This window comes from Styela clava, chromosome 4, assembly GCF_964204865.1.
Source record: "Styela clava chromosome 4, kaStyClav1.hap1.2, whole genome shotgun sequence".
Lineage (NCBI taxonomy): Eukaryota > Metazoa > Chordata > Ascidiacea > Stolidobranchia > Styelidae > Styela > Styela clava.
In genome coordinates this window covers 18,457,510-18,481,132 of record NC_135253.1, presented here as the reverse complement: position 1 = coordinate 18,481,132, position 23,623 = coordinate 18,457,510, and the positions used below count along the sequence as shown (strand labels likewise).

Here is a 23,623-nt window from a genome sequence, read left to right as displayed (position 1 = left end):
CTTACATGTTGATGTATCGATAGTTTAAAATGTTTGTAATATGGCCTGATATATGATATATATGTGGCAAGTTTGCCAATTTATTATTGATGAGCGAGTAAATATTATAATAGAGCTCAAAAAATACTTTATATGACTTGCACAAAATATTTTTCTTTTTTTATTAATGTGTTAGCGAAAAAATGATAGAAATGTGTTAGCGCACATTGACAAGAAAAGCAAATTTGTATTAATTTCATTCATTGCTGTAAAACACAATTTATTTTTAGGAGTCAATATTCTAAGAAATATGACTAACGTTGAATAGTCTACATACTGTGTGAGAATTGGAATGTTTGGAGGGGGGGAAAGAACCAAGATGAAGGGGAGTTTTATTCTGCCACCATCTGTCTGGGCTTTGAGTTTAGCTATACGAATACTCATATTTCAGTTGCTTGCGGTGCATGGAATTGAAAGAAATCCGGGACCTGGAATGCCAGATGAAAGTTAGTTATACTTATACCTTGATTTGAAAAACAAAACAAAAAAACAGACGCACATTGGTGATAGAACATATTCATAATTGCTGTTGTTTTGATTTAAAAAAAGATAACGTAAAGATGGAGATGTAAACATAATATGAACACAAAGTGAGAATGTTACAAATTTCGCATTTTCGTGCCTGAAAATGTACGCATCACGTCTGCTAGGTACCGTTACGACCTGTCGGTGTACGGCTAATAAAAACGACTACAGATCGTCGGTGGGGCTTGTCTTTTGATGAATTTTAAATATAACGCAGAAGAAGTACACGTCTAAAATCGCGTTATTGGATTTTATACTTAGAGCAAAAATTTTACGATTTGCGGAGCTTTTAAAAATATCCCCCAATTCAAATGTCCTATGATTCGATAATCATTTCCGTTGACACCTAATAACGCCCAACTCTTAATGACGGCCATTGCTGTAAGTTCGATGCTTACGGGGGTTTGATGTTGCGGTACAAATATTCGTGGCGTATTTCTTGTCCGCATATATATTTCCACATATTTTCAATGTATTTTTATATTTCTAATGTTTCAGACAAGAAAACTGCAGATGCTTTCTGCAAAGTGATTAAAAGGTTCACCTCTATGCAGCAATTCAAAATGTTTGCGCAATCGGGATGCGGACTTGTACTCAGTTATCAGGACGTCAATGATATTACAGAACATAGCACAGAGTCGGTGAAATACCAGAAACGTGCATTTTTAAATCTTTGGAAAGAAAAAAACGGTGAGATGTATTTTATTTACCCGTGAAAATTTTTATTTTTTGAATATGCAATGACGTAAAATTATACCAATATATTTATTTATAGGAGTTTATGCCATTCCAAATTTGTTCAAAATTACTTCATATAATGAGGATCGTTTTGACTGAAGCTTAGCACTTTGGTAAAGCTCACTCACAGTTTAACACCAGTGTCAATCCTTTGATAAATTATTAGTGACAGCCAGAATGTGTGTGGACTATATAATAAAACAACTTCGCAACGAGACCGGTCAGTATTTAATTAAACTGTTAGCATCGGTAATAACAAAGTCAACAAAAGCTGGTCTCCACTATTTCATATTTCACCAAAACAAGGGTTTTGGAACTAGATTGTTCATCTGGTTTTTGTCTATACAATAAAAACTTTAATTAAATTCCAAATTCAATTCTCTCCGTAGTTATGTTAGTTTTGAGTTTAATCAAGGGGGTCATTGAAAGAAAAAGAAAGCAATCTGACAATGGAACTATTTTGTCTTTAGGTAGAGACGAGGCAGCGGAAAATATTGAACAGGTGACAAAGGATTACTTTGAAGCAAGGAAACAAAAGATTGTTCCAGGTCTTTGGCAATTACTTGTATTTCATTTCGGGCACTTAGACACATGGGTAACGTAACACAACGTATGAAAACAACATATATAGCGAACCATGTTATACTGATCCAATTTGACATTCAGTGTTACCTTCACCTTGACAATCATATGCACATAATCGAACGTTCAATGCTCCATCATAGGTCCTAGTTACCTCGCCATGACTATATTGAGAGACTGTCTCGCACTATAATTTCCATGGTTACGTAGACTGTGGTTCTTGGTGTCGACTTTCTTTTGTTGAAACGGCGACTGCTTGGTATGTATCAGGTCGCCTTGACGTGCTTTTTAATTTATTATTTAAAACACATATTTAGTTTGACTTTATTTTATTCTATTGATTAGTCACGTTCTGTTAGACTTTAGTAAGGGTTCTGCCGGATAACCAGTATTGGTTTTCGGCGTTTCATCTCACCCTGAAATGCGTTTTTTTTTACATTTTCTGTAATTTGTGTATGCATAGTTCATATTTTCAGCATCGTGAAGAAATAAATTACTGATTACTGATTACATTCAAACCCATTAGTTCAGACTGAAAATTCAATAAGAAATTTTAGCGAGTTCACTTTTAATAAGTTGTGTCAATTCAATTACCTCTTTTGTATTTTATTTCTGCTCAAAAGATTGCTTTCAAGTTTTTTTATTTCTTTTTTTGTGTCCCAATTTTATTTTCACTCAAGTCATAGGAATAATGGAAAACTCCGCCATATTATGTCATTGAGATGATTCAAATTATAGGTCAAATTTATATCTAATATAAAAATTAATGCCATAATATCAATTAACTTTATATTAATGGTGTGATAAATTTTGTTACTCTTTTTAATCCAGGTGAAAGATTCGAGGATGTTTTTCCCGGAATTATTGAAACATTTCAAAGTATAGACGAGTTTAAACGTTTCGCTCTATCCCAGAATGGGTTAGCATTATGTGATGGTGATGTTACTGCTATTGAACAAGATAAAACATATCGACTTGACCGAATGCTTAGCATGCTATGGCTGTGGAAACAAAATGAAGGTTAGTAATTCAACGCCGTTTTCTTTCGAGGTAAATGACAACCAACTGCATCACGGTTAACCCCTTCATGTCGATCTTATTGATCTCGATCGGTAAATATGTTGATGGGTATTTGTCTGTTTGTTTGGCTGTTAGACACTTTCGTATGTTACGCGATATCTCACGCTCCAAATTTTGCATGTGCATTCATCATATCTCGGACCAAAAACCTATTGATTTTGGATGAATTATGTCGTATAATTAGCGAGTTATTAATTAATTAGTGATGGAACATCTGAGAAAATCACAATTTATTAACAAAAATCATCATTGAATATATACATTTTCGGCTCCGAACTGAGAGAAACTCAAAATTTCAATCCTGAATCCCGACTTCGCGCAACCTAAATAAATATACGATTCCGACTTCGACTGCAGGGAAAACATGTCCAACAAACAAAACTCCAACTCAACTGCCCTGGTTAGATTGTCTCGTACAACTACAGCCTTAAATTTACTCCTGAGGTCGAATGGTTGCAATTTTCCTATAAAAATATTATTTACTATTAACACAGATTGACTGAGAGCCCACTTTCAAACCATGCCGGATTTGGTTTTTCGCTTCGAGTTTCGTTTAAAGTCAACATCACAGCCCACAGTTAGCATAAGGAAAACTGTAATTTTATTATGTATTGTGTTTTATACTCCAGGTGATTCAGCAACAACAGGAAGAATATTAGAAATAGTTGAGAATTACAACAAAAAGAAAGATGTGAAAAAAGAGAGATTTGAAGATCAAAGTCTTACAAGTATATCTCTTTTTGTTTTCTTCGGATCCTTAAATTATTTCAAACGCTTGCCAAATCAAAAATGAATTGATTTTTTTAACTTTATCATCAACTAACTTTTTAATCGAGTACTATAATGCATATAAAATACTTCAACATGTCTTGTTTATTTAAATTTCATTCCTCATTCAAATCCTCGAGGGTTCAAGGTTTTCAAGCTCTCCAATAATAAAAATCACTATATTTTAGGTGAGAGGTTTGAAGATGTTTATTTCTGCGTGATTGATAAGTTCAAAGACTTAGCTAAGTTCAAACATTTCGCGCGATCTAGTTATGGTCTGTCGCTGGATGAAAACAACGTGGCCACAATTGATCAGGACAAAAAACATTCTGTCGACAAAAAGCTTGGACTATTAAAACAATGGAAGCAAAATGCTGGTAAGTAGTTGCACGACGTGTATAAATAAATAAATAAATGATCATTCAAAATGATATAAAAATCTTGATATAATCGTAATAACTTGTATCAGTTCATTTTTTTGCAAGCTGTGACATTTGGTCAAATTTCACAACTCGGAAAACGAAAATGAATTCAAGTATACCTTAAAATTATAACCAGATTCCAAAATTATGGGAAACGTCCCATGGGATGGGACAGGACACATTTGTATTTCCAATGGGATACGTGGGACACGAAAACCGTATAATTTTCGGGGAAATAATGGTAAAACGTTTTGTTATGAACTTCGTGTCCATTTATTTGAGCATAGCTCTCTTTATAGTTATAAAGAGCAAAATATATTCAGCATTAACAAAATACTTCGTGAAGGAGCTGATGGACACATGTATATATAATATTTATAAATATAAAGTCAACAAAGTCCGTAAATTTTGTTGTTTTGCATGTCTCTTCGTACATGTAGTCCTATTTAGTAGACGCTAAACCTAAATTTACCAATTTTTATTGAATTGTCTTCCAATGGGAATCCCGTGGGATGGGATGGGACAGGCATAATTGCTATGGGATTGGAATGGAACAAAAAATATGTCCCATGGACAAGCCTGCAAATATAGCTCTCATATGTGAGTGATAGACGCAGCCTTGCTAAAAATAGTAAGTGGAACACAGAATCAGATATCCTGGATATGATGATTTTCTGGCCTATCGATTTCGATGTAAGTCCTTGCTTTCCATACTCGCATTCTCATCAAAAATAGTCCAGGTATAGTTCAGTAATAGTTCAATAGTTCAGACATCATCAGGCCACTGTAGAATTCCATGAGTACCGTATAGATTTAAAAACCCCTTTCGGAACCTGATTCCAATAATATTGTTTGTTATTAATGTCTTCCGAATGAGGTACTGCCCCAATGGCCCTTACTGCAGCTGATAAGCGAGGTTTCTTAGTCCGTTTATCCATAGTTACCTCATAATACTATGGTTTATCACTTTGATATCTAATAAAACGCGTCGACATGGTTACCCCGCCTGTTGTGACTGGAGTCGCTTGCTTCCTTCGTTATGAACGAGACTCGGATATTCGGGTCGCCTGAATATATTCTATTTCCGTATTCTCTTGGTATTTTATGTTCGTCTTTTTATTCCTTTATAAAATTTGATGTTAGACTTCCTTGTAGGTGACGCTGCTCGATAACCATTACTGGTTTATCGCGTCTTCCTTCACACTAAAATGCATTTTTTTCTTTTTTTACTTAATCCTATTCGTATAATGTGTATTTTCGGCATGTGTAAAAATAAACTACTGATACTGATAGTTCAATATGTACACGCACAGTAAAACTGCTTGCAACATATACGGTAAGTATCTAAGGAGTGTACGAAATCTAGAAATAATATCATTGTCTAATTCCAGGAGAATTAGCAACGACCAAGAACCTTATGGAAATAGTTGAAAAATATGAAAATATCCGATATGAGAGTTCCCGAAGTAAGTGCTTGAATTAGAATCTTAGATAATAAAAAATTTCCTCTGCGTTTTCCGATATCGTTTAAATTCAATAGATTTGTTACGTTAAATTCTCACCTCGTCATTGCATTGAAAATCAATCGGGCCGAAATGATTTTACAATAGGTAAAAACTAGTATAAATTTATCGTCACGCTAATACCCGAATTGCGTAAGTCATTTTTAGCAGTTTTGAGAAAAACGTAAAAAACTTCCTAATGATATTGTTATGCCATTGAGAGTCAATAATTTGCCATGGTTCAATTTTTTGATCGTAGCCGGATTTAAGGTAATTTGTATGACGCGTTTAAGTGACGTCATAATGGCGCACTGTGACTTAGGCAGAAATGTGTCTATGACTTGGGGACATACGCAATTTTGCAACTTTACTATATGCACCAGTCCTGAAAACTAAACATTTCAAAATCAAATGTAATTTTCAGTATCTACAATGTCTAATCCCCAAAATAGCTAATCAGTTTCAATAACATTATTTTTTATGTTTAAAAATATATATTTCATCAATATAACACGTTCTGCACACCCACCAAAATAGGACTAAGATTAAATATAAAGAATAAATCAGCAATGCACCCAATATAAAAGCCAACCAAGTTGAATTGATCTCGTACAGTGAATATCACAAGTGCACGTCTTCCTATACTGTAGTATAAATTCAAATTAATACGCGCTAAGCTAGAATCCAAGATGAAAAAACTCAAAAATACTTCGCAGAGGGTATTTGGCCTTTGTGACGTCACGATAGTCATGTGGTAACAATGATAATTCATTATGACGAAACAATTGCACAAATGTGCATGTCATACTAAATCTCCATTTTCATGGGTTTCGAAATTCCTAAAATAAAATCTGAGTTAACAGATAGGTGCGCAGCATTACATAAATACCAATTTTATAAAAAACTCAAAATCGCCAAAATTGACTTACGCAATTCGGTTATTAGCGTGACGTTATATTTTATGTTTGATTTCAGCGTCACGATCTCAGGTTGAAGATGAACCATCCGGTTCTCGCCAGATTTTTCAGTCTAGAGGAAACCCTTCGGTGACGGTGGATACTTTTTCGGGACCAGGTGAAACAATATCACTTAAACTAAACTGACTATACCTAAAATACCTAATTAGTGGAAGAATATGGTCAACATTAAATGTTTACGGACAAAGGTATTAATACGGATTCCAGAGTTGACGGTAAATAAACATCAAATTTTGTTTGACCAGTGGTTCCCAAACTTTTTTGTATCATCGCCCCGCTACAGTGATTTATACAACTTCATTGCCCCCCGGCACTACAAAAATAAATGTAAAGTCAGAAACGAATATATTACAGACCAAATAAACAAAAGGACAAATCATAATTTATAGTGTTTTTTAATGAGATGGATGAGCTTGGTGGTCGTCAGCGAGTTTCTGAATATTTGGTGACATTTTCGTCAGGAACAATCTCAAATCACCCCGTTTACTGATGTTTTGATAGCAATGGTGTCACAGCTGAAAACCCCTTCTCCACCATATAAGAGGTTGAAAATGAAGGAATCCAGGGTTTCATCTCCTCAAAAATTGCCGGCCATTTATTTGTTTCAGATTCATGGACTTGATAGTGGGGGAAGCCGTAACCGACCATCGACTACGCCAGGGGTCGGCAACCTTTTGTCGCTCGCGGGCCAAAATTAAGGGTTGCAAATCTTGGCCCGCCGCACATATTTTTTGAAAGTTAAAAACGAAACAGCGAGCGAAGACTGCCACAATTTGTGAACTCAGCTCAGTCGTCTTATTAAACGAAAAAAATTACAAATGACATTTAATGTGACACAAACTTGTTGCTTCATCGAGCTTGATAGCTTTTCGACATCGCCGCCACACTGAATGAAGCTAAGATTGGAACATTTTCTGAATGGGCATCACTAATCCCAGTTATTTGTAACATGCAATTTAACTGTCCTGCTGCACACTAACGCAAATGTATTTTTGTAACGTTTCGTCTGACCAAAATTAGATTTCCTCGGACAAGCAGTTTACAACAATGACAAGAAAAGGTTCTTCAATTGTGTTAGTGTGCAACAGGACACTTGAATTGCGTGGTACGGTATTTTTATTCGTGCTACAGCATCCTTGAATTATACGCATACGGATCCATTAGCCCAAAAGCATTGAGGAAGGATTGGGAGTTAGTCTCGCGCAACCTCTACTGATATTGTTCTTTGGAATGTTCATTTTGGAAAATAATTGTTCACACACATATGTACTTCGAAGTGCATTTTTTCGCATGGCATGGTCAAATCTTGATAGAGATTTTCTTTAAGAAGATACAGTTTTATAAAAATCAAGCAGTGATGCATCTCTCAAATAGGAAAAAATATGAATTTTATTTCCTCATTGCATTACATTTCAAGGAGCTCCATTTGAATATTTTCTGCGCTATTGAACACCTGCACTCAGCCTCAATTTTTCTGCGTCTTGTCATTTGTCAAATTATAATTAAATTGCAAACTTCCTAATGTTGTAGAGGAGTCCAGCAATCCTCTTGTGTGTGATTATCGCCCACGGGATTCAAACCTGCGAACGCACACATGCCAAACAAAAACAGGTTTTGCAAAACCGCCCCTATATCGCCCCTTCGGGTTCTTCGCCCTCTTCTGTATCGTTTTCGCCCACCTGGGGGCGATATCGCCCACTTTAGGAACCACTGAGCTAAACGATAATAAATTTCCACAGAGTACAAGCTAATGTCTAAAATCATTTTAGCATGGTAGTTATAATGACCGTGGTTTGAGTAAATAATTTTTTAAAGAACTAATTTTGACCGCGTCTAAAGTTGGAAGCATTGCAACCGTTTCAGGTTATGTTAGCTCATAATTTTTTGCACCATATTGCGGACTGTCTCCTGAAAAATGATATTATTGTTTTCAGAACGAGAATTTATTCAAAAAGTTCAAGCTAATACTTACGAAGCAACTGAATATGACGTTCGAATGTCATTCAAAGAGCTACAGAAATTGGAGCACGAAATTCAACCAAAATTAAACATTTTTGATCTCGGAAGGCAAACTGGTAATCAACAATTGGGTGTTCAATCGATGGGAACTGATGAAACGCAAATTTGTATCGATCAAATACACGAGGAGTTCAAAGGATCCAAAACCAATCACGTCATGCTACTGGGTGAAGCCGGGGCTGGTAAAACAATTTCGGCCATGAAATACGCAAGATTAGTCTCGGAAGGAAAGGTCAGATGTCTCAGGAATACGAAAATGACTCTTTATGTTTCGGTACCCGATCTCCAGTACGAAAACATATCCAATGTGTTCGATCTTCTTTTCACGCAACAAATAGGCATTCCAGATGGGTTGAAGGAGGCTGGTGCGCGATGGGTAGAAGAAAATGCTGAGAATATTGTCCTAGTTTTAGATGGACTCGATCAAGCCGCTGAATCGTTTGGAGGGCGCTATCCAAAAATTGCTGACCCCAAGTTCAAAGGAAAAACAAACACTATATTGGCAAATGTTTTATCTGGCTCCTTATATCCAGGCATGAAGATCTTATCCACCGCTCGCTGGCAAACCTTCTGGGACTTGGATCCAAATCAGAACCCTTCAAAGGTGGTAGTCCTTAAAGGATTTAGTGATGATGATGTTTCAGAAGTACTATCGGATTTAGTCGTTTCTAATGCGCTAGAACAAGCAATACAATACGAGCTTATCAACACTCCGAGTGTTATTTCTCTTTGCAAGAACCCAATGTTCCTCATGTATATGGCTGTTCATTTACAATTCAGTGATCAAACTGAAGCAGAGACTCCAAATACTACGTCGGGCATAATGGTTTCCGTACTTAATTATTTTACCAAGTTTAACTACTCCAATACAAACATACGGAATATGATGAAACTTGCGTTTAATGGCATAAGAGGAAATATCTTCTCGTTCCCTATAGCTGATGTAGAAAATCTTGGATTAAATATATCATATCTCGGAATACTTGTGCCAACAAGAAATATTCAGGAACCAAATATGCATGTCAAATTCCTACACCAATCCATACAAGTAAGTGTGCCATAATATAAAAAATCTGTACGTTATTAGGCAAATTTTCGATTTCTAATTTAAATTTCTGCAGGAACTGCTTGCTGCTTTCCATCTCCTCAATTTTGAAGAAAACGAATTTGATAATTTTATTTCGACTGAGCTTAACGATCAACAATGGGAAAACACTCGAAATTTTTTGTATGGGATCGTCTTGAACCCGATGACGAATAAGTTCAGCGAAAGATATATACCTGGTGCGCTAGCTTTTATAATGTTTTTTCCATCGTAAATTAAAAGAAATGCTTTCTTGTGGTATTTGCCAAACTATGTTTAAAATCTGTTTGAGATCTAGGTCTGTTCCAGAGACAGCAAACCACTTACTTCTCACTGGTCACTCTCAAAGTAACCAACTCACAGTTGATTATTGCAAAAATCATACTGAAAATTTTATTGATAAAAACTGATATTAAGACCGGCTTTAATTCAATAATTACGTGAACTACTATAATATACCCTATAGACAACAATGCCTTTGCAATGTTCACGACATAAAAATACAAATGGAAAACAAACTATAAACTCAAATTAACGACTAAAATATCAATGGAGATGGATGGTAGTGATGCCCTGTCATGATACATTGAGCATATTTTTCAAGACGCATACATTTGTCTTTGTGCATATTTGCTAAAAATTAAATACCTTAAATATTTACGCTGTTAACATTCTTGAACTATTTACGTTTCAGACGAGGGAATTATTAGACAAAAATCATCTCTCGAATCACAAATAAAGAATTTTCTTCACAGTGGAACGATCTTAGACATCAATATTGTGTCTATCTTACACGAATGTGGACCAGACGTCATATCTCAATTTAAGAATTTGATCAAACGATTTGAGGTTTCACTAGATACTTGGATGGTGAATCCAATGAGCGCAATGGAAAATTACGCGTTAGCGTTTGTTTCAAATAAAAGCTTGCCATTAGAACACTTCAAAGCTGACTTGATAACGTTAGACTCAAACACCTTGCAACTTATGTATGATTCATCCAAATTTGTCGATGTCATGAAGGTAGGTGAAAATATCATAAAGTGCTTTGTGTATTTCTATTTGAATCGTAATATAGTACAAATTTTTTTTTAAAAGTATTTATCTATGATCTTATTTTAACATTAATATATATTTACTATTTATCATCTCTGCTCCAAAACTGCTCTATATCTCACTCCTCCGGTTAAATTTATCGTGTCACTTTGACCCCTAGCGTAATCTGTCCCCAAAATATTTAGATGAAATACGTTGGTATTGGAAAAGAAGTTAGTTTGAAGGACTACAAGAAACTTGAGCGTTTGCTCGGCGTGTTAGAAATTGAAGTGTACGTGTACTTGCGATGCGATGAATTGTTGGCTCAAAAACTATTAACGTCACCCGATATGGTGTTTAAGGTAAAAATTATTATACGCTTTCATTTGTACTCAAAGATACAAATAAACTATTGTGAGAGATTGCTTCCCCTCGTGTGCTTCATTACATTTGAAATTGTGGGAGAAAGTGCCGTTTGATTTAATTCAAATTCGTATTTCAAAAATTAATGTTTAACAAATTAAGAATGTTCTGTAAGCAGGGCCGAAATTAGACGACACGAGGCATCTACGCGATTTAATTTGTGGAACCCCTTCATCAATGACGCCACAACTTTCAATGGAATTAATTAACGTCATAATGGGCATTGAAAAAACTCATGTTAAATACAAATCAAATATAAAAAAGTATTATTTAGTATTTCTTATTATTGAATTCTAGGGATCATTAAGTAAGCTTGTGCTGCAAGAAGACTACTCTGCAAAAATTATTCGTAGTCTAGGAAAACAAAAGAAATATTCCTCACTTGGATTTGTATCGTCTAATTTTACTGCCGAAAAATTGAGAATTTTAAAAGAAGCTTTCGCTCAAGAAGTCGAGGTGAAAGTTGTTGAGAATATATTCATTCTTGTATTTTCCCATACATCTTGAGTATGATTTTTTGATGATAATTTAATCAAGAATTATTGCCACATCAATTCACAATTGATTCACCAATCGTATATATATGTAATTGACATAGAACGTCAATTTTTAACATTTAGTGACCAACAAACAAGATGTAACTACATTGCACAATAACTCCCTTGTTTTCATAATCATATATATTTGAGTTCAAATCCCAAATAACAGCATTGCAAACACTTTTGCATCGGAATATTTCAGTTTTTATCAAATGTGTAATTCTGTCAATCATTATTGTCGTTAATTTGACAATCTATTTACGTAGGTGCAAATGTTCTTGCTTGGACGAGAAGATAAGCTGGGGACTGGATTTTATGAACTCGCAGAATTTTTATCAAATGCAAAAACAAAAGATTTGGCAATTACTGCATGTAACCTTACTGTTGGCAATATTGATTCATTTGCACGTGGAGCAGCTGACTGCCAATTACAAGTAAGTTATCTGGAATATATTAATATAAATATTGTATATAAAGCTGTGGCTTTTGATTAGCATATTGCATGATCAACCAAGCGTCTCTAAACTAATTAAAGCAACAATAAATGCAAACGATTGGAAAAACCAAGCTAATTGTCTGTGATCTGACTCACATTTCTGTTGCCGTGTCTCGTCGACTGACGACATTGTCATCAGAAGTGGGCTCTGAATAATTTTCTACCTACCAATGTATTATATAAATTAGCTTCACTATCTTTTTCATTTGACAGCTAAACACCCTCGATATTCAACGTGAAAAGGTCATGGATCCAGACGCGTATATTAAACTCGCAAATGCTGTTGCTAATTCAAATGTGAGCTCCCTTGGTGTATTCGATTGTGACATCACAGAAGAGAAACTGCAATCATTCAATAAAACTGCGAGAACACTGGACATTTCGGTAAGTCAGCTTGATCACCTAGAAAGTATATACGTATATATCTAATTCCATTTGCCAGTCTACGTCCACGCGATCTCACGGAACTGCATTTTTCGAATTGCGGTACTAAATGTGATAATGGTTAACGAATAAACAAATTTTGAAAAAACCTTTACAAAATGGTATTAGAAAAGTCTGTCTTGGTAACTTCCTCTACAAGACATAAATGTGGGATCCTGTTAGATTTATAAAGACTGTTAGAATTATAAAGACAGGGAAGTGCAACAGTAGTCAAATTTGACATTCATACATTACGAAACATTTTGTATAATTATATTTGGTTCATAAACATTTTAATGCCAGAGCGCAAAATACTCATGTTAATGGCAAACGGTCTAACCTCGGGGTTTTGTCGATACACTTATTTCAACACCACATATAGACACTGGTCTCAGTGTAAAAAAGGTTCTTTCTATATTGAGTCATTTATCATTAATCGCTAGCCTATATATCAAACGTACAGTTTGTAACTGTTAACTATTGTCTAATTTGACTTATAATAATGTGTTAGCATAAGATGTTTTTATGAACGTCGTTACTTATTTATACAGATCAAGTCATTTACTGTTCAAGATAAAAAATCAGAAGCTCCACTATATTGTGAACTCGCCAAACTTGCATCAAATATAAACTTGGAGAGTTTGAAATTTGTCGCTTCCAACCTAACAAATGACAAATTGGATTCGTTTTTACAGGGAGCCTCAGAACACGAGTTAAAAGTATTATAATCAAGTTATCATTTTATTTAATTAATAAATTAGTAGTTCATCCTAGCGAATTAGGGTGAAATGGTCAAATGCTGTATTTGAATTAACAGGGCTAGAACTGTCGGAAGCTTTCGGCGTATTTATGCTCGCTGTTTTAATGGGACTCCTTCTGCTCTACATTATTAGCTCGGAATTTTTTTTAGAAAAAAGCGTATTGATCTCTGTCGGGTAAATGATGTCATTTCAATGTATTTGTTAAAACTTGTTGGTTATTATAATATTGATTGATGAAGAAAAACTTGTTTTGTCGGCGCCATTTATTATTTAAAACAGGGTGGTCCGAACCGCAGAACAATTTTAGCGTGCACTAAACCATTGTCAGATATTTGTATTTACTGGCAGAATATTTTTGAATTATTTTTAAACATTATCCCTTTTCCTAATCCCGATGGCGGGAATTCATGCTTGTTAAAATCACGTAATTTGAATGTTGTATCCTTAAACGCCAAGACGGTGCGGTGCCGATATGGGAATGATATCCTGTGATCGGTACAAGGAGAATGAATTGTCTTGTGCAGACAGGACCAAGCCGACGAGATGGGTCGCGCTTTTGATTAAAACTTTGTACCTTAAGCTTGCGTCAAGTAACTCCTCATTTGGAGATACGCTTTGTGCCTTTATATTTGTTAAATCACTCCTCTATTTTCAAACGTTTCCCATGTGACAGTAGTGGCGAACCGCAGAACTGACTTTCAGATTTTTTAGCTGGGTCCAGAGTCCCAACTTGGACGAACTTGGTTGTTTTTTTGACGATAGCACCAGCCCTGCTCATGCTACAAGTAATAAAATTAGTTGAATAAAACAATTCATCATACAATGAGTGTGAAAAAAGTTGATCGAGTTAAACTGTGAGGAAACGTATTTGGTTGCTCACCAAAGCGGTAAAGCAATGTCTGGCGTCGTTTTAAGTAATATATATCTGTCACCAAAGAATATAATTTTAAGCGACATTACAAAACCAAACAAGAGAAAAAATACTGGAAATATGACGTATTTCTAGGGAAGCAATTTTAAAATAACCAAGGGCTTTATATATCTTCCCCAAAAAACAGATTAGAACGGAAAACTCTCATTCCTAAATGTATGTAAAGTGAGTAAACTCGCGATGTTTTGATCGATTTTGGGTTTTCTCCGAATGCGGCCCGCGAGACATCCTCAAACGTTTTTGCGGCCCGCCAACCTTGCAACCTTGGGCCACCCTCATTTAAAACAACAGTATCACCGTAAATATATATATATTCACAATTGAGTCTGTATGCCGTACGGGTAGATATGCTTAACGCACGTTGTTCTACATGTTATGGCAGTGTTCATATATTCTGAAATACTTTATAGTCTTTGCATTATATTTATAGCTCAAAAAGTTGATGATTTGCGAAGAAAAATCAATGGATCGTGATGAGTTTTATAAATTTGCCCAAATTGTATCAGCAACTAAATCTGAAACTTTGGCGTTTAAGAACTGCACTCTGACCAACGAAAAACTTGAGTCCTTCGGACGAGCCGCTTCTAGCCATCGAGTGAAGGTATGGAATATAATCCCAGGCGCTAGCGCTATATAGAATCAAAGTTCTTTGGATATTTTCAGTTGTTCAAGCTTGTCACGATGTAAACATCAATGTTGTTAGTTGTTGAGGTTAAACTTCAAAAACGGGTATCTGATCATACAATATATCAAGTTAAGATGAGAAATGTATAAGAATAGCCTCACGAGCCATCAGGGCTTTTTTCATACATGCATTTCATAAAAATATCATGAATGATTGTGATAAAAATATAAGCATCGGGTAACCCCTCTGCCAGATCAGAAGTACATATATATATGATGAGATTAATGTTTACGCTAGCGCACTGGTACCTACTGTTGATATCGCTCTTAGCTATTTATTACTGATCGATTTTAATCGGAAAGTATGTTGATAGGTATTTGTCTGTCTGTCTGTATGTATGTCAGTCTGTCTGGCTGTTAGATGCACGCGATATCTCACGAAAGCAAGATTGAATCTGCTCCAGATTTCGCATGTGCATTCATCATATGTCGGACCAGAAGCCTATTGATTTCGGATGAATTATGTACTATAATTAGCGAGTTATCAATTAATTAGTGATGGGACACAAGGTGTCACTATGGAGTAAACGCGCTGTTTTGGGGATCCCCTAACGTTCGATCGATAAGTCTTCGGTCTCTGACCGATATTCTCGTTTCCTTATTGTTCCGTCGTTTGAGAAAGGAAAAAAGCGACGCAAAGTGCGAGTTATATAAATAGCATCGATTTGAAAATTGCGAATCAGACATGTCAAATCGCTGGAATGCCCCAGATAAGAGATGACAGCCGATAACTCCCCTATAATGACTTAGTATTGGTTTAGCATGCATTTTTAGTCATATATTCCATCTCTGGCCCTGTGATGTCTTGAAAAATATCATTTCTACTGCACCATACTTGGTGGAGATATGGCAAAATTTTAAACGTGAAAAAAATGTAAAATGAATTGTGATTACCACGCGTAACGGCGCGCATTAGTTTGTATATGTCTTTCTACGCGCATTTTCGTCAAAAAAAGTAACATTTGTTGCATTGGGAGAGGGGATCTGTGCAATAATAATTAGAGGTGTGACGTCATCAAAATCGTCAACTGAAGTGTTGAACCTGAAAATTCTGTAAATACAATTGTGAATTTCAGAGTGACCATTCTTGCTATAATAGTGGTTGTCGTATTGTTCTGTAGGAAAATAACACAAGGAAACGTTGAAATTATAAATAATTATTATCCCTCTACTAGACACAAAATCTCTCAAGTTCAAGGTTGTTTATTAGAAATTTTGTCGCATAGAAAAAATATTATTGGAGAAGTGTGTTTTAAGGATATATTGCTGAATAGAACTCTAGCACACGCTTTTAAAAGGCTGTAAGTGAAGCTTTAGGTCTTAACGGTTAACGAAAAAAAATTATTCTAACAATACCCATGCAAAATGGCCTCAGGAATGCGGCTGGAAAAAGATTTCTATTATTAATTTCATGTTTTGTTATAATATTTAATTATTTTTTTCAGCTCAATGCATTGCATCTTGCAAAAGAAAATTCAATGAAATCTTCAGCTTTCGAAAAACTTGCTGAAGTCACGTCAATCACCGAGACCAAGTTGTTGCTATTTGCCAACAATAATATCACAAGTGATAAATTAGATGCATTTGTTATAGGAGCATCAGAGAAACAAATACAGGTGAAAACACAAAAATTAAAAACATAAAACAAGTGATATAAGCGACTTGGACCATAGGTGGCATGATATGGTTCATGGAATTGCAGTCAGACTTTATATCATATATGGTAAAAACAAATTGCAATAACACAATAGACAGTAGTGAGTCGGTCTAAATTTGTGCGCGTGACATTCATAAAATAAGAGCAAAAAAAAAGGTGTGAATATAGTGCTTTTTTCAGCTCGATCAGTTGGTGATACAAGAAGAAACGTCGATGGAGCCTGCGGACTTCTGTAAATTTGCTCAAGTTGCATCAGTTACAAAACCAAAGACATTAGTTTTCCAAAACTGCAATTTAACAACCAATAAACTTGAATCGTTTGAAAAAGGAGCCATAGACAATAAATTGTCGGTAAGTAGGCTCAAATTCAATCGCTAAACCGTAGTTTCTGCAAGATTGGTTTATAGAGTATTAAAATGACATCATTACGGCTTATAGATCTTTGTTAACATTATTGGTTAAATATGGCCAATCTCGTTCCAGTTAATGTTCGTCACCTATTCATCCAATTCGATCGTTTGCGTATTCATTTATGCCATTTATTCTTCAAACAAGGTCGCGTGTCTCCATTTACGATATTATCTAAAAACAATTAGCAGGGTAGTCGGGAGAAGCCACTGATTTTACGAGGGTAATAAAATTGAAAATTCATTCATTTTTTCCAGCTCAACGAGTTGAACCTAACGGACGAAAATTTGATGAAACCTGAAGCATTTCGTATGTTTGCTCAAGTCGCATCAACCACGCATACTGAAAGTATACACATCAACAACTGCATTCTAACAACGAATAAACTCCATTCATTTTCTCAAGGGGCTTTGGATCGTCATTTGAAGGTAAGAGTTAAACATTTTGGAAAACGATAAAGACAAATATTTTAACAAAATGAAGAGTGGTCGGTTGATACTGAAATTCTATTATGATCGGTAAAGATAAATTGATAAAAAGATGAATTTTTATTTACCCACCAAATCTTTACGGAGATTATTACTTTACATTGAATATACAGGCTGTCTCAAAAATTAATATCCACTTTTAATTTTGTTTTGCTTTTCAGGTACTCATCATAGAGCGCGCATTCCTTCAGGAAACATAGTATGGATAACTAGTAAAATTGAAGTGTTGTTGCATTTTTCAACAACCCACAGAAAGACAAGGAGATTAACCCCAAAAATTAGGAACGAGATTTCTGTTTGGCAAAAAGCATGTAAATCATCAGGGCAAACTAAGCGGTTATTTAATTAACAGAGAATTTGAAATTATTTCAGCTTTGAATGTTTTCCTCAAAGCGTCCGCTCCTTGGTCCTCCTAATCTTTGTGAATCAACAACAGATCCAGTTTCCATAAATTTTTTGAAAATGTTCGTAATGCTGCGTCTTAAAAGTGCCGAATGCCTTACTGTTATATATCCTTCTTGACAAACAGCGATTTTTCACCTCACTTCTAAGGGTAATCTCCTTGTCATTCTGTGGATTGTTGAAAAATGCAAACAATACCTAAATTTTAATACTTATCCATACTAAGTTTCCTGAAGAAATGAAAGCTCTATGATGAGTACCTGAGAAGCAAATCTAAATTAAAAGTGTATACTTACTTTTGAGACACCCTGTATATAACTTCACTGCAGCTATTCTATATATTCATCTCAAGGCGTCTGTTTTTTTTTTACTCGAAACATATATGTCAATATTTAAAGCGCAGTGGGATAGTGCATTTGATAAAAAGTTATTTATGTTGAAAAATTGCTTCAGATGAGCCATTCGTCTGTAAAAAATGGTGAACCCAAAATCATTTATCTGTGACTCCAGTTCGAAAAGATCTTAGCAAGGAGGTATACAAGTCCACGTGTACATTCCATACGCGGTTTTGATTAGTGACAAACTCAAAGGTTAAATATTCCCATACTTTTATTCATTACCAAGCGTTTACTTCAAACAGTATTGCACAGGCTGACCGTGCATAATTGTATAAAACACTTCATTGCTCGCTCACAAATTGTTCCTTGTTCAAAAATTTCCGCGTCCGCGGATTAATCGTTTTTTTATTACAATTATCTAGAGAAAGTTGCCACAATACAAATCACTTAGTGTAAACCTCACAGATAAACTCATGTAATCTGTTACAGCTCAAACAACTTGAGGTTCAAAATGAATCGATGAACCCTTCAGCGTTCCGTAAATTAGCCCAAGTTGCTTCGGTTACTAATCCAGAAGTCTTAGTATTCAATAACTGTGATTTGACAACTGATAAACTTGAATCATTTTCACACGAAGCATCTGAATTTAAGTTGAAGGTATGTGCACATATTTATATCTTAGTTCTGGAAAGCTAGAAACGTTTATTGTCTTTATATACGAAACATCGGACTTTGAGTTGAAAGTAGGCTATATGTATATATCTCAATCATAGTTTAAGGAAGGTGAAAACGTTTATTAGTTCTTATGATTCCTTTGAAATACTTTTTATTACCGAGCTGACGCTAAACTTTGTGACGCAAGCAAATAACATCAATAACAAACAGGAACTTTTCGATTCAGAAAAAATTACCCTTTCACAGAATATCAAGGTGAGTATGCCGTAATTTTGTTGTAGTAAAACATATAAATTTGAAATTAGATATCAAATATCAATCATGTAAGCGAATATTCAGGCTATTTTGAAGAGGAGTAGCCAAATAAATTGGTCAAAGGCTCACATTTATCGTTGTCACAAAAAAAATCTTTCGTGATCACAAGCAGAGCACCGGTTTTCACAGTGTGTCAATTGTCAACACCAAATTGAATATTCCACGATTTCCACGTATTATCTGTTATAGCTCAACGACTTGGTGATTCGTCACGAAACATCGATGAACTCTCTAGCGTTCCATACATTAGCTGAAGTTGCAGCGGTTACTAATCCCGAGGCCTTAGTTTTCAACAACTGCGAACTAAGAAGTGATAAACTGCAGTCATTTGAAAGAGGAGCATTAGAGCATGATTTAAAGGTACGTTAATTTACGTACGTACAATTTACCAATTTGGACCAGCGTTTCTCAATGGTTCCATTATCTTTTCACATAAACTTGTATCCGTAACGGGCACGCTGGGCTGGATACACCTGTATATTTTTGCATCAACGAACAATTGCACCAACATTCGCACCAACAAATTTCAGCTCTCGCGTACCGATTGCGCCCAAGAATATTTGCTCGCGTGTACCTTTGCACTTATGAATGTTTGCGCCTACGTACATATGCGCCACATACATTTGCGCCCGCATACATTTACGTCCACATACATTTGCGCCGACGTACATTTGCGGCCACGTCTATTCAAACCCACGTATAGTTGCGTTCACGTACATTTGCGTACATGTACATTTGCGTCCATGTCTGTTTTCACCCTCGTAAATTTGCGCTACGTACGTTTGCGTCCACGTACATTTGCGCCCACGTCCTATTCGCACCAACGTACATATGCGCCTCCGTCTGTAGGCACACACATATATCTTCGCCCACCTATATTTGCGTCAGCGTACATTTGCGAATACGTCTATTTGCACCCACGTACATTTGCGCACACCCTCTTTTCGTCTTCTTACATGTGCATATACGCATACTTGCGGCCACGTACATTTGCGTCCACGTACATTCAGAGAAACAAATATATACAGGTGAAAGCAGATAAATTAAAAACATAGAAAAAGTGATATAAGCGACTTGGACCATAGGTGGCATGAGGTGGTTCATGAAATTGCACTCAGACTTATTACCATATATGGTAAAAACGAATTACAATAACACAATAGACAGTAGTGAGTCGGTCTTTTAAATTTGTGCGTGTGACATTCATAAAATAACAGCAAAAAAAAGGTGTGAACATAGTGTTTTTTTCAGCTCGATCAGTTGGTGATACAAGAAGAAACGTCAATGAAGCCTGCGGACTTCTGTAAATTTGCTCAAGTTGCATCAGTTACAAAACCAAATACATTAGTTTTCAAAAACTGCAATTTATCAACCAATAAACTTGAATCGTTTGAAAAAGGAGCCATAGACAATAAATTGTCGGTAAGTAGGCTTACAATCAATCGCTGAACGTAGTTTCCGCAAGATTAGTTAATGGAGTATTAAAATGACATCATAACGGCTTATAGATCTTTTTTAACATTATTGATTCAATATGGTAAATCTCGTTCCAGTTAATGTTCGTCACCTATTCATCCAATTCGATCGTTTGCGTATTCATTAATGCCATTTATTTTTCAAACAAGGTCGCGTGTCTCCATCTACAATATTATCTAAAACCAATTAGTAGTCGGGAGAAGCCACTGATTTTACGAGGGTAATGAAATTGAAAATTTATTTGATTTTTCCAGCTCAACGAGTTGCACCTAATTTGCGAATAAGTCTATTTGCACCCACGTACATTTGCTCACACCCACTTTGCGTCCTCTTACATGTGCATATACGCATACTTTCAGCCACGTACATTTGCGTCCACGTACATTTATGCCCACGCACATATGCACCCAAGTATATTTGCGTCCAATTACATTTCCTTCCACGTGTATTTTCTTTCTCGTTTATTTGCGTCAACGTGCTTTTGCAGTTTCGCACCTACTACATGTGCGTGTACATACATTTGCGTCCACATACATTTGCATCCACGTACATTTGTACACACGTGCATTTGCACTTGAAGATATTTGTACTCACGTTTTTTAGCACCCGCGTACATTTGCACCTAGTACATTTTCGCCCCCGTACATTTGCGTCCAAATATAATTGCGCCTGCGTCTGTGAATTTATTTACAGTCAGTTTTCATACAGTATAATTTGCAGTCCGACCCAGCATATTTGCACCAACAGACATTTGCACCCTTGGACATTTGTATCCTTTTGCACCCGAGCACATGAACATCCTAATGTTATAACTAGTAACCAGTTTTCATATTTTAACTATGCGGTAATTCTATTACGTCTGTGTTAGTTCCTTGAAAAAAAATGACCGAGAAAGAGAAAAGTGGAATAGGATCATAAGTTGCACTTGATGTAAAAACGGACAGACTGTAACCTAGAATCCTAGATAATACTAAAGATTTGTAATATATATTGATATATTTAGTAATAAAGAAATGTAACGTTATGGCATGAAACATAAATATTTGCGATTAAAAAGTCCCACTGAACTTCATAAAATGAAAACTTGGATAATTCATTGAAGGAAAATAATTTGATCGTTTATGTTAATATGATCTTGTGTCTTTGATATGCAGTTGTTGTCTTCTTTAAGCTAGATCACAATGTCGGGAACTTTCATTTTGCTATTCTTCTTCCACCTTATACATGTATAGCCCAATAGTTCTGTAGATCCGTGCTTGTGACAACTGCTCCAGAAACATTAGCACGGATTTAAGCCAGAATTATAACATAGTTCGGCCATGTCTATTTCAATTCGGTAAGGTTTACAACTAAGCATAGAGGCGCTAAAAATTTGGTTAAGTTTCTAGCTTCATATCGTTTAAACTTGTTGTAAAAATTTCATTTTTACAGCTCAACCAGTTGAGCTCAATCGAATTCAGATTTGTCGATTTCCATGAATTTGCTAAAGTTGTGAAAGTCACCAATCCCGAGGCATTACGATTCCAAAACTGCAATTTAACAAACGATCAACTTCACTATCTTTCACTCGAATCTTTACAACATAAATTGAATGTATGAATAGATATCAATTTGATCTGCGTTTATATATCTTACCCAAGCCTCGGTTGATTCAGCAAATATTTTCTTGCTGAAGAATCAAAATATTAACATATTAAATACAAACAGGACATTAATAGTAATCAAAACCCCGAGAAAATTGAGGTCCGAAGACAACGAGGAGGTAAAAATAGATTGAAATTCGCTTGAAGAAATGCTTGTCTAGACCATATTCATAGTGCTGTTTGCTATAGAAATGAAAAGATTTCAATAGTCGTTATTTAAATCCAACTGACAGGCCAACAGCACGGAAATACATCCAAAGTAATAAAGATTAATTTAATATGAAATTATCTATTACAGCTCAACAATTTATTAATTGATGATGAAAAATCGATGAAACCTGCAACATTTCGAAAATTCGCTCAAGTTGCATCAACTACAAATACTGAGTGCCTAATCTTCACCAACAACGATTTAACAAGTGACAAACTCGATGCTTTCGCCGAAGAAGCTTCTGATAATTGTTTGAAAGTAAGACTATTATTCTGGCACTCAAGTCCGCTTCTTATCATTTTTTCCAACCAAGTCGACCACCCAGGGCACCGGTAATGATTCAGACTGATCCGAGTCACTTCTGTATTACTTGATCAGGTATCGTAGTCTACCGTTCTCCGTGAAAAACTTCCCACTTACGCTAAATACGAGATCTGTCGACGTTTGCTGAGCACGAAGTCCGCTTATATGCATTCGCGGAACCGCCACAAGTAGCGCAAATTTTAATGGCGCCAAAGCACACAATAAACGAATCCCATAGAGCTCAAAGAAATATTTGAAATAAAAATGTAAAAGCCTTCTAGGGAAAAATACAATCTTTACCCACTAAAAATTTTAAAGCAATTGGTCCAGTAATTAAAGAGAAAAGCGATTTTGTTATAACGATAGGAAGAAATTAAAGAATAAAGAACAAGAACAACAAAAACGTAATAACAAAATTATCCCTAGGTCCACTCCGTGTCCAAAGAGATAGTTCAATAAACTAAGAGTTTGTGAATAGTCATCATTTTTTCAGATTGTAATGCAGTATCAGAACGAAAGTTTGTTATTTAGCCAAATAAATTAAAAAATTAAAAAAACCTGCAGCATTTCGTTAATTTGCTGAAGTTGCATCAACTACGCAAATAAGAAGTTTTTTTGCAGAAATTGTTTAAATATCCAGTCTGACCACAGTCTTTTTCGTAATAGTTTTTTTCTTAAT

At 35.4% G+C, this 23,623-nt stretch overlaps 1 protein-coding gene across 4 annotated transcripts in view; it reads left to right on the top strand.

Annotated features, from left to right (window-relative positions):
- Window positions 1-290: 290 nt before the first annotated feature.
- LOC120326569 (uncharacterized) overlaps window positions 291-23,623 on the top strand; it is a 44,758-nt gene continuing 21,425 nt past the window's right edge. For 2 of the 4 annotated variants that reach the window (XM_078112121.1, XM_078112119.1), the window contains exons 1-25: window positions 293-485; window positions 1,063-1,254; window positions 1,773-1,850; window positions 2,716-2,904; window positions 3,594-3,692; window positions 3,921-4,109; window positions 5,546-5,620; window positions 6,632-6,730; window positions 8,568-9,700; window positions 9,774-9,936; window positions 10,431-10,759; window positions 10,978-11,133; window positions 11,492-11,650; window positions 12,000-12,167; window positions 12,443-12,613; window positions 13,204-13,371; window positions 14,775-14,945; window positions 16,474-16,644; window positions 16,866-17,036; window positions 17,351-17,521; window positions 18,811-18,978; window positions 19,159-19,251; window positions 19,501-19,671; window positions 20,563-20,733; window positions 22,729-22,899. In XM_078112121.1, the coding sequence (XP_077968247.1) occupies window positions 332-485; window positions 1,063-1,254; window positions 1,773-1,850; window positions 2,716-2,904; window positions 3,594-3,692; window positions 3,921-4,109; window positions 5,546-5,620; window positions 6,632-6,730; window positions 8,568-9,700; window positions 9,774-9,936; window positions 10,431-10,759; window positions 10,978-11,133; window positions 11,492-11,650; window positions 12,000-12,167; window positions 12,443-12,613; window positions 13,204-13,371; window positions 14,775-14,945; window positions 16,474-16,644; window positions 16,866-17,036; window positions 17,351-17,521; window positions 18,811-18,978; window positions 19,159-19,251; window positions 19,501-19,671; window positions 20,563-20,733; window positions 22,729-22,899 (4,980 nt within the window). In that variant the 5' untranslated portion in view covers window positions 293-331. Of the gene's footprint in view, window positions 486-1,062; window positions 1,255-1,772; window positions 1,851-2,715; window positions 2,905-3,593; window positions 3,693-3,920; window positions 4,110-5,545; window positions 5,621-6,631; window positions 6,731-8,567; window positions 9,701-9,773; window positions 9,937-10,430; window positions 10,760-10,977; window positions 11,134-11,491; window positions 11,651-11,999; window positions 12,168-12,442; window positions 12,614-13,203; window positions 13,372-14,774; window positions 14,946-16,473; window positions 16,645-16,865; window positions 17,037-17,350; window positions 17,522-18,810; window positions 18,979-19,158; window positions 19,252-19,500; window positions 19,672-20,562; window positions 20,734-22,728; window positions 22,900-23,623 lie in introns of all 4 variants that reach the window. The other 2 variants (XM_078112122.1, XM_078112120.1) reach the window with 2 other exon arrangements.